At 38.7% G+C, this 12,142-nt stretch overlaps 2 protein-coding genes across 17 annotated transcripts in view; one reads left to right on the top strand and one right to left on the bottom strand.

Annotated features, from left to right (window-relative positions):
- Positions 1 to 12,142, bottom strand: part of SP100 (SP100 nuclear antigen) — a 101,649-nt gene that overhangs the window by 73,131 nt on the left and 16,376 nt on the right. The gene's annotated exons all lie outside the window — the stretch shown is intronic.
- Positions 5,231 to 5,785, top strand: LOC122902398 (small ubiquitin-related modifier 2-like). The gene has a single exon (XM_044241825.1). The coding sequence runs from the start codon at positions 5,317 to 5,319 to the stop codon at positions 5,602 to 5,604; it is 288 nt and encodes a 95-aa protein (XP_044097760.1). The 5' UTR covers positions 5,231 to 5,316; the 3' UTR covers positions 5,605 to 5,785.

The raw sequence follows: 12,142 nt of genomic DNA, 5'->3' as shown, positions 1-12,142 counted from the left end.
AGAAACAAAACACATGAATGAAGGGGAAGGGAAGGAAAAATAAAATAAGACAAAAACAGAGAGGGAGGCAAATCATAGGAAACTCTTAACTATAGGGAACAAACAAGGTAGCTGGAGGGGAGGTCATGTGGGGATGGGGTAATTGGGTGATGGGCATGAAGGAGGGCACTTGATGTAATGAGCACTGGGTGTTACATGTAATTGATGAATAAATTTTACCTCGATACTAATAATACACTATGTGTTAACTAAATTGAATTAAAAAAAGAAGTCATACAAATCTTTCATTAAACTTATTCCTAACTAGAAATGGTATTGGGAATACTCTGTTACAAGGTATCTGTGCTACAGATGAAATGGTAGAAACTATACTGAAATCTGTAGGCAATCACTACAAACATTTGAAAAGAAGTACATGAGAGACTGTAGACTCTGGGAAACAAACTGAGGGTTTTGGAGGGGAGGGGAGTGGGAGGTTGGGTGAACCTGGTGGTGGGTATTATGGAGGGCACATATTGCATGAAGCACTGGGTGTGGTGCATAAACAATGAATTCTGGAACACTAAAAAATTTTTTTTAAAAATTCCTAAATTCATAGAAGTTTGAAAACTAAAAAAAAGAAAAAGTAAAGAAAGAAGTACAATTGATATGTTAATAGAAGAGACAAGATAGGATCATATAAAATGCTAACTTAAAACCAGACAAGGCAGAAAAAAAGAAAGAAAAAGAAACAAAGCAAATGCAAGGACTAAGGAACAATAACAAACATGCTAGATATTGATGCATTTTATAAATAATTACATTCAGTGTGAATGGTCTAAATACTCCAATCAAAAGCTGAGCTTGTCTGTGGGGGAGCTAAGATGATGACATAGTAGGACCCTAGTCTCAACTTGTCCCTCAAACACAACTAGATAATTATCAAATCATTCCGAATACCCAAGAAATCAACCTCAGGACTGACAGAACAAACGGCATGATGAGAGGGAGAGAAGAGGCCACATTGAGGAAGGTAGGAAGTGCAGAAACATGGCTGAGGAGTGATACAGATCACAGGTGCTGCAGAGGGAAGGGAGCCCTGGTTGTGGAGAAAGGTGAGGGAGAGAGAGAGGAGCATACAGAGTTATGCACAAGGAGAACACTTCCCAAAGTCACTGGCTGGGAAAATGAGAGGGGCTGGCTGGTTTTCGTGAATTCTTGCCACCAGTGGGGCTTGAAGACTGGAATTTTAAAGGTTGGTGGGCATGGTGAGATAGAGCCCTGAGGGCATTGCTCTGGTCCTGGAGTAAAGGCAGGGGAACAACCCTGGGACAGATGGTACAACAAGAGGGTCCCCTGGGCATGCAGTGGGGAGGTTATTCACTCTTCTTGGAGCACATCCCTGAGTGGTAGCATTCACAGAAATGCCTCTCCAGGGACAAAGTTGCCAATGAACTATTTCTGTCCCCCACCCCTTAGCCTAAGCACAGAGCCACCTGAATAGAGCAGCTCAGTCCCAACACTGGCTGTCTAGTCTGCTTACCCCAAGTCCCACACCTCTGCAATCTGGCATGACTACCCTTCTCAGTTAGATCTCCCTCAGTCCAAGCACAGTGAGACCCACCCCCAGAAGATCAGCATAGGTTCCCATCACAGCACATCCTTAAAGTTTTTAGTTTTAAAATTTTTATTTACTTATTTTTTTAGAGTGAGTGAGTGCAAGCAGGGGGAGGGGAAGAGGGAGAGAATCCCAAGCAAACTCCATACCAAGCACTGAGCCTGACACAGGGCTCTATCTTAGAAGCCCAAGACCATGATCTGAGCTGAAACCAAGAGTCAGTTACATAATCAACTGAGTCACCCAGGTGCTCAAGTTTGGAGTTTTAAAAGTTAGCAGGTTTGGGATAGAGCCTGGAAGGCACTGTGCTGCTTCAGGAGAAAAGGCAGGTAAGCAACCCAGAGGCAGACAGTGTGAAAACAGCTATCTGAAAAATGCCTGGGATGCAAAGGGGGATATTATTCACTCTTCCAAGAGTGCTTTCCTGAGAGCAGCAAGCATGGAGACCCCTGTCTGGGAACAAAGCAGCTGGCTGGTACAATTTCCTTGCTCCACTCCTCAGTATAAACACAGAACCACCTGCAGTAAACAACACAGCACTGACACTAGCTGCCTAACCTGTTTACACCAAGTCCCACATCCCTGTGCTCTGCCAGTACTTCCATTCTTGGTCAAGTTTACCTCAATCCCAGCCCATGGGCCTCTTCCCTAGAACACCAGCAGAAACACCTGCCCAACCATATCTCCCAACCAGATTGTTCTGCAAGCCTTCAGTTCTAGTGGAAGTAGCATCAGGTTTCATTTAATAAGTAGACCTGAGCACATCTAGTTAAAGCTTGTCACATGCTGACCAAGGAGCAAGCATTGTCCACCGCAGAAAGGAGAGCCTCTGCAGATGACTAACCTGAAAGACAGAGCAGCCAAAGTGCAAAAGCAGACTGCATGTAGCACACACCAGACCCAGTCCCTGAAGCACCAGGTCCTGGACACTATATGACATCTTCTTCATGAAACCATTACTTGCAGGAGCAGGGAACATAATGGGCTTTTCTAACACATGGAAGAAGACAGAGACTTTGATAAAATGCAAAGATGGAGGAACTCATCCCAAATGAAACAATAAGATAAGGTCACAGCCAGAGAGCTAATTGAAACAGATATAAATAATAAACTTGAGGGAGAATTTAAAGCAATAATCATAAGGACACTCACTGGGCATGAGAAGAGAATGGAAGAGTTCAGGGAGGCCCTTACTGTAGAGATAAAAGAGTTAAAAAACAGTCAGAAATGAAAAATGCAGTAACTGAGATTTGAAACAGATTGGATGTAATGACCATGATGGAATAAACAGAGGAACAAATAAGTGATATAGAAGAAAAAATAAAGGAAAATAATGAAGATGAATAAAAGACAGAAAGAAGAAATACAGAACATGAGAATAGACTTAGGGAATTCAGTGATTCCATAAAGCACAATAGCATTCATATCCTAGGAGTCCCAGAAGAAGAAGAAGAGAGAGAGAAGGGGGCAGAAAATTTATTTGAGGAAATAATAGCTGAAAACTTCCCTAATCTGGGGAAGGAAACAGGCATCCAAATCTAAGGGGCACAGAGGACTACCATCAAAATCAACAAAAGCAGGCCAACACCAAGACATATTGTAATTAATTTGCAAAATACAGCAATAAAGAAAACAATCCTAAAAGACAAAGGAAGCGCCTAACTTACAAGGAAAGACCCATAAGGCTAGCTTCAGATCTCTCAAAAGAAACCTGGCAAGCCAGAAGGGAGTGGCATGATATATTCAATATGCTGAGTGGGGAAAATCTGCAGCCAAGGATACTCTATTCAGCAAGGCCATCATTCAGAAAAGAAGGAAAGCTAAAGATTTTCTCAAACAAAAACTAAAAGAGTTCATGACCACTAAATCAGCCCTGGAAGAAATATTAAAAGGGACTCTGAGTGGAAAGGAAAGACCAAAAATGACAAAGATAAGAAAGGAACAGAGAAAATCTCCAGAAATAAAAGAACAAATAATAAAATGGCATTAAGGGGCGCCTGGGTGGCTCAGTGGATTAGGCCACTGCCTTCAGCTCAGGTCATGATCTCAGTGTTCTGGGATCGAGCCCCGCATCGGGCTCTCGGCTCAGCAGGGAGCCTGCTTCCCCCCCTCTCTCTCTGACTGCCTCTCTGCCTACTTGTGATCTCTCTCTCTGTCAAATAAATAAATAAGAAATCTAAAATAAATAAATAAATAAAATAAAATAAAATGGCATTAAATGCATATCAATCAATAATTACTCTGAATGTAAATGAACTAAACTCTCTAATCAAAAGACATAGGGTAGGGCGCCTGGGTGGCTCAGTGGGTTAAGCCACTGCCTTCGGCTCAGGTCATGATCCCAGGGTCCTGGGATCGAGTCCTACATCGGGCTCCCTGCTCTGCGGGGAGCCTGCTTCTCCCTCTCCCACTCCCCCTGCTTGTGTTCCTTCTCTTGCTGTCTCTCTCTCAGTCAAATAAATAAATAAAGTCTTTAAAAAAAAAAAAGACATAGGGTATCAGAATGAATTTTTTTTAAAAAAAAGACCCATCTATATGCTACCTACAAGGGATTCATGTTAGACCTAAAGTCACAAGCAGATTAAGAGTGAGGAGATGGAGAAATACCTACCATGCAAATAGATGTCAAAAGAAAACTGGAGTAGCAATACTTAATCAGACAAACTAGATTTTAAACCAAAGACTGTAACAAGAGATGAAGGACACTACAAAGGACATAATAAAGGGGACCATCCAAAAAGATGATCTAACAGTTGTAAATATTTATGATCCCAACATGAAAGCACCCAAATATATAGAACAATAACAAACAAAGGAACTCGTTGATAATAATACAATAATAGTAGGAGACCTTAACAGCCCACTTGCATCAATGGACAGATTATCTAAGCAGAAAATCAACAAGGAGACAATGGCTTAGAATGACACACTTGATCAGATGGACTTAACACATATATTGAGAACATTCCATCCTAAAGTAACAGAAAGCACATTATTTTCAAATGCACATGGGACATTCTCCACAGTAGGTCACATACTGGCTCACAAATCAGGCCTAAACAAGTACAAGAAGACTGAGATCATACGATGCATATCTTCTAACCACAATGCTATGAAACTTGAAGTCAACTACAGGAAAATTTGGAAAGACTACAAATACATGGAGGTTAAACAACATGCTACTAAATAAATGAATTAATTAACCAGAATGTCAAATAAGAAATTTAAGTATACAAGGAAGAGAAAAAGACAAAGACAAAGGGGTGCCTGTGTGACTTGGTTGGGCATCCAACTCTCAGGTCATGATCTGAGGGTCATGAGATTAGGCCAGTGTCATTTTCCATGCTGAGCATGCCTGCTTAAGATTCTTTCTCCCTCTCCCTCTGCCCCACCTCCCTGCTCATGGACTCTCACTCTCTCTCTCTTTCTCAAAAGCAAACAAACAAACAAACATGGAAACAAATGCAAATGAAAACACTACAGTCCAAAACCTTTGGGATGCAGCCAAAGGAGTCATAAGAGGGAACTATACAGCAATACAAGCCTGCCTCAAGAAGCAAGAATAATCTCAAATAAACAACCTAACGTTACACCTAAAGGAGCTTGAAAAAAAATAACAAACAAGCTTCTGCCACTCCTGGTGCTGCTTGTGTGCTCGTTCGGTGCGGACCTGGTACCTCTTTTGTGAAGCGGCAGCTGAGGAGACTCCGGCGCTCGCCATGGCCGACGAAAAGCCCAAGGAAGGAGTCAAGACTGAGAACAATGATCATATTAATTTGAAGGTGGCGGGGCAGGATGGTTCTGTGGTGCAGTTTAAGATTAAGAGGCATACACCACTTAGTAAACTAATGAAAGCCTATTGTGAACGACAGGGTTTGTCAATGAGGCAGATCAGATTCCGATTTGATGGGCAGCCAATCAATGAAACAGACACACCTGTACAGTTGGAAATGGAGGATGAAGATAAAATTGATGTGTTCCAGCAGCAGACAGAAGGTGTCTACTAGAAAGGGAACCTGCTACTTTACTCCAGAACTCTGTTCCTCCAGACCAAGAAGACATTCTCAATTAGAAAGCCGCAATTTGGTTCCACCACATCCTGACTACTACAGTATAGTTTTCTCTATTCTTTCATTTTCCCCTTCCCCATTCCTTTATTGTACATAAAGTAACTGTGTATGTGCACAAGCATATTGCATTTTTTTAACTAAATGGCCAATGGTATGTTTTGATCGACATCAAATGGAGATGGGATGGGGGAAAATACTGCTTCTGTGAAAATCCCCCCCTCTCCATTAGTGGCATGATCAGTCGGCTCTTATCTTTATATTCCAGTAAGTTATTTTGCTCTCACTGTTTAACAAAAAAAAAGAACAACATAAAAACCCTTGCATACCTTGTTCGATTGGAGAATTTTAATGTTTTTCATTTATCATTGTAAAACCAAGGACAATTTTATAACTTTTTTGTACGTAGCTGTTACATGTAGGGCAATCTGTCTTTAAGTAGGGATAAATTACTCTAAAAGAAATGAATCCTAGATAGTTTTCCCTTCAAGTCAAGCATCTTGTTGTTTAAATAAACTTCTTGTTTAAAATGAAAAAAAAAAATAACAAACAAAGCCTATGGCCAGCTGCAGAAGGGAAATAATAAGGATTAGAACAGAAATAATTAGATAGAAACTAAACAAACAAACAATAGAACAGATTAATGAAACCAGGAGATGGTTCTTTCAAAAAATTAGTAAAATTGATAAACTCTTAACTAGACTTATGAAAAAGAAAAGAGGAAGGACACAAATAAAATCACAAACAAGAGAGGCCAAATAACAACCAGCACCACAGAAAAGCAAACAATTGTAAGAGAATATTATGAAAAACTATATACCAACACATAGGGCAATCTGGAAGAAATTGGTAAATTCCTAGAAACATAAACTATCAAAACTAAAACAGGAAGAAATAGAAAACTTGAACAGATTGATAACCAACAAAGAAATTGAATCAGCAATCAAAAATCTCCCAACAGGGAGATCATATGATAGTTGTCTTTCTCTGCTTGACTTATTTGCTTTTCTGAAAATAAATAAATTGGGGGAAAAAAATCTCCCAACAAACAAAAGTCCAGGGCCAGATGGCATCACAGGTGAATTCTACTAAACATTTAGAAAATTGTTAATACCTATTCTTCTCCAACTATTCAAAAAAGATAGGAATAGAAGGAAAAGTTTCAAATTCATTTCATAAAACCAGCATCATGAAGATCCCAAACCCAGAAAAGACTCCATTAAAAAAGAGCTACAGGTCAATACCCCTGATGAACATGGATGCAAATATTCTCAATAAAATACTAGCAAATTTAATTTAACAGTATATTAAAAGAATCATTCACCATGATCAAATGGGATTAATACTGGCTTGCAAGTGTGGTTCAATATTTGCAAATCAATCAGTGTGATACACCACATTAATAAAAGAAAGGGTAACATCCATATGATCCTTTCATATAGGTGGAGAAAAAGCATCTGACAAAGTATAACATCCATTCATAACAAAAACCCTCAACAAAGTAGGATTAGAGGGAACAAACCTTGATATAATAAAGGTCATATACAAAATAAACCCCTATAGCTAATATCATTCTCAATGGGGAAAAACTGAGAGATTTCCTTCTATAGTCAGGAAAAAGGAATGTCTACTCTCACCACTGTTACTTAACATAGTACTGGAAGTCCTAGCCACAGCAATCAAACAACAAAAAGTAATAAAATGCATCCAAATTGGCAAGGAAAAAGTCAAACTTTCACTATTTGCAGATGATATAATACTCCATAGAAAACCTAAATGACTCCACTAAAAATTGCTAGAACTGATACGTGAATTCAGTAAAGTCACAAGATACAAAATCAACATACAGAAATCTGTTTGTTGATTTTTCTACACCAATAATGAAGCAGTGGAAAGATAAATCAGAGAATCAGACTAATTTACTATTGTGCCAAAACAATAAGATACCTAGCAATAAAGCTTACCAAAGAAGTAAAAGATCTATACTGTGAAAACTATAAAACACTGATGAAGGAAACTGAAGAGGACACAAAGTGGAAAAACATTCCACACTCACAGATTAGAAGAACAATTGTTGTTAGAATGTCTGTATTACCCAAAGCAACCTACACATCTAATGCAATCCCTATCAAAATACAAACAACATTTTTCACAGAGCTAGAACAAACAATTATAAAATTTGTATACTCCAAATAGCCAAAGTAATGTTGAAAAAGAAAACCAAAGCTGGAGGCATTACAATTCTGAACTTCAAATTATATTACAAAGCTGTAGTGATCAAAACAGTATGGTACTGACACAGAAACAGACACATGGGTCAACAGAACAGAATAGAAAACCCATAAATGAACCCACATCTATATGGTCAATTAATCTTTGACAAGGCAGAAAAGAATGTCCAATGGGAAAGAGTCCCTTCAACAAATAGTCTTGAAAAAGCTGGATAGCAACATGCAAAAGAATGAAGCTGAACCACTCTCTTACACCACACACACCAAATTGAAAATGGATTAAAGACCTAAATATGAGACAGGAAACCATTAAAATCCTAGAGGAAAACATAGGCAGTAACCTCTTTGACATTAGCCATGGCAACTTCTTGCTAAATATGTCTCCTGAGGCAAGGGAAACAAAAGCAAAAATAAACAATTGAGAATTTATCAAAATAAAATCTCTGCACAGTGAAGGAAACAATAAACTAAACAAAAAGGCAGCCTACAGAATGGGAAAAGATATTTGTCAGTGACATCTGATAAAGGGTTGGTATCCAAAATTGATAAAGAACTTTTAAAAATCAACACCCAAAACCCAAATAATCCAGTTAAAAAATGGGCAGAAAACATGAATAGACATTTTTCCAAGAAGACATACAGATGGCCAAGCAGACACATGAAAAGATGTTCAATATCACTCATCATCAGGGAAATACAAACCAAACCACAATGAGATATCACCTCACACCTGTCAGAATGCTAAAATTAACAACACAGGATACAACAGGTGCTGGCCAGGATGTGGAGTAAGAGGAACACTTGCACTGTTGGTTGGAATGCAGATTTATGCATCCAGTCTGGGAAACAGTATGGGGGTTCCTCAAAAAGTCAAAGATAGAACTACCCTACAATCCAGCAATTGCACTATTAGGTATTTACCCAAAGAATACAAAAATACTTTTTTGACGGGGTACATGCACCATTATGTTTATAGCAGCATTTTCAATAACAGCCAAATTATGGAAAGAACCCAAATATCCATCAACTGATGAACAGATAAAGAAGGTGTGATAAACAAATAAATAAATATGTATACACACACATATATGTATATATGTGTATATATATATATACACACACACGTACATACAGTGGAATATTACTCAGCCATTAGAAGGAAAGAAACCTTGTCATTTCAAATGATGTGGATGGGTGTTACATTAAGTGAAATACATCAGTCAAAAAATGATAAATACCATATGATTTCACTCATATGTGGAATCTAAGAAACAAAACAAATGAACATAGGGAGGGGGGAAAAAGAGGAAAACCAAGAAACAGATTCTTAACTACAGAGAACAAACTGATGATTAACATAGGGAAGGTGGGCAGAGGGATGGGTTAAATAGGTGACACTTATTGTGATGAGCCTTGGGTACTATATATGTGATGAATCACTAAATTCTATACCTGAAACATTATATGTTAACTATCTGGAATTTAAATTTTAAAAAAATAGGAAAAAAAAAAGCAGAGATTGCCAAAGTGACTGCAGAAACAAGACCCAACTACATACCATCACCAAGAAAAAAACTGCAAAATATAAAGATTCAGGTTAAGAATCTAAATAAGAAAGAGATTTATGCTAACACTAACAAAACAAACATACAAAAAAGATGGAGTAGTCACATTATTTCTACACAAAAAAAACTTTAGAGCAAGAAAAATGTTCAAGGAGAAAGAGGGTATTTTGTACAATAAACGTTCAGTTTTCCAAGAAGACTTAATAACCCATGACATACATCTACCTAAACACACAGCATCAAATTACGGAAGGTAAAAGTTGATAAACAGTAATAGAAATAGACAAGTCTGTTACTACAATTGGATATATGAAAAGCCTTTTTGTAGTAATTAATAGATCAAGCAGGTGGAGAAGCAATAAGGTTGATTAATAGATCAAGCAGGTGGAGAATGCAGTTGGCCTGAACATCACTATCAATCAACTTTATCTATTTGACATTTTTAGAATACTACATCCAACAGAAGAATACACATATTTCTCAATGGATTACAGGGAATAACAACCCTCACTAAGACAGACCACACTGTAGGCCATAAAACACATCTGAACAAATTTAAAAGAATATAAATCATAAAAAGTATATTTTCAGACATCAGGAAATTAAACTACAAATCAATAACAGAAAGAGGTAGAAAATGCCCAATACTTGGAGATTTAAAAATACACTTCTAAATAATGTCTGGGTCAAAGAAGAGGTCTCAAGAAAAATTTAGAAATATTTTGAACTGAATAAAAATGATCATACAACTTATCAAAATTTGTTGGATGAAGGGGCACCTAGGTGGCTCATTTAAGCATCAACTCTTGATTTCAGCTCATGTCATGATCTCAGGGTTGTGGGATTGAGCCCCATATCAGACTCTGTGCTGGGTAAGGAGCCAGCTTAAGATTCTCTCTCTCCCTGTCCCTTCCCCCACCCCACTCACTTGTGCATGCATGTCCACACTCTCTATATTTCTCTTTAAAAAAAAACTGTGGGATGCAGAAAAAGCAGTGATCAGAGAGAAATGCATTCATTAAATGCAAATATTAGAAAAGAGGAAAGATCTAAAATCAATAATCTATGTTTCTCCACTTAAGAAACTGGAAAAGGGAAGAAAGGAGCAAAATGGTGGAGGAATAGGAGTCAAAAATATCCCAGGAGTTCAGCTATATAGTTATCAAACCATTCTGAACACCTACAAACTCAACAGGAGATAGAACAGAAGAGCAGCAATTCTAGGAAAAGAAAATTAACTGCTTTCTGAAAGGTAGGACACATGGAGAAGTGAATCTGAGGCGACAGAAAGATAGACCTCAGAGGGAGGGGCCACCTCCCAGCAAGTGAGAGAGGAGCGGAGCACAAAATCAGAACTTTTAGAAGTCTGCTCCACTGAGGGACATCACTCCAGAGGCTAAGTGGGGGTGGAGCCCTCATGGGGACAGTTTGGTCTCAGGACCCATGGGTCATAGAAAGACCAGGGATGTCTGAGTGTGGCAAACCTGCCAGGGATCGGAGTGGGGAAACGGGCTCCAGAGACAGAGCCAAGGAGTGCGCTCTCAGCTCAGGGTTACCTTAAACCATGATCTGAGGCACAGTCGGGCCACTGCTCTTTAAGCAGGGACCTCACAAGGGGCAAATCCAGAAAGACCCCCTTCTTCCTCCTAGGGGAGGAGTGGTGTGGGAGTGCATGGCAGGAATCTGCTGGGTTTGGAGACTCCAAACAGGGCCATGCCCAGAGACAGAAATGCTTGGTCACAGGCTGGGTGAGCACAGAGTGTGGCCAGAGACCTGGGAGACAGGAGGGACTGACTGCTTTTCTCTGAGGGCATATTGAGGAGTGGGGCCCTGAGCTCTCAGCTCCTCCGGACTGGAGATTGGGAGGCCACCATTTTCATTTCCATCTTCCAAAGCTGTATGGAAAGTGTTCAGGGAGCAAAAGCGCCAGAGAGTGAACCCAAGCAGATTGCTTAGCCTGGCCCCTGGCAAGGACAGGGCAGTTCTGCCTTGGGCAAAGACATTTCAGAATCACTGCAACAGGTTCCTTGCCCAGATCAGCAAGAACATCCAGCCAAGTCCAAGTTCACAAATCAATGAGAACTGCAGAACTCCAGAGCTAGGGGAAAACAACACATAGAATTCATGGCTTTTTTCCCCATGATCATTTGGTCTTTCAAAGTTAAAACTTTTAAATTTTATTTTTTTCATATTCTATTTGTTAACTTTTCCTCCTTATTATTTTAAAGTTTTTAACTATTCTATCTTATCAATATCTTTTTAAAAATCTTATAATTTCTTATTTTTAATTCAATTTAATTTTTTCAGTGCTCCATGATTCTTTGTTTATGCACCATACCCAGTGCTTCCACGCAATACTTTTAAAATTTTCATTGTTACAGTCGTATTTTATCCTGTCATTGCATTTAACCTTATTTTTTGTATACATATAGGGGTTTTTTTCTTTAAAATTTTGAGATACAATTTCTTCAAAATAGATCAAAACATACCCTAAACCTAGCACATGGCTTTGTTCTAGTCTCCAGCCTGATCACATTCTTTCCTCTTTTTTTTCTTTTTTCAAACCAACTTCTTATCAATTCCTTTTTTAGAATCTTTTTAAATTTTCATCTTTACAGTCATATTCCATCCCTTCATCGTGTTTACCCTTACTTTTGTATATAAATCGGTTTTTCTTTCTTT

The sequence above is a fragment of the Neovison vison genome, chromosome 3, assembly GCF_020171115.1.
Source record: "Neovison vison isolate M4711 chromosome 3, ASM_NN_V1, whole genome shotgun sequence".
Lineage (NCBI taxonomy): Eukaryota > Metazoa > Chordata > Mammalia > Carnivora > Mustelidae > Neogale > Neogale vison.
Note: the sequence above shows the minus strand (reverse complement) of the source record. Positions and strands in the feature narration are given on the sequence as shown.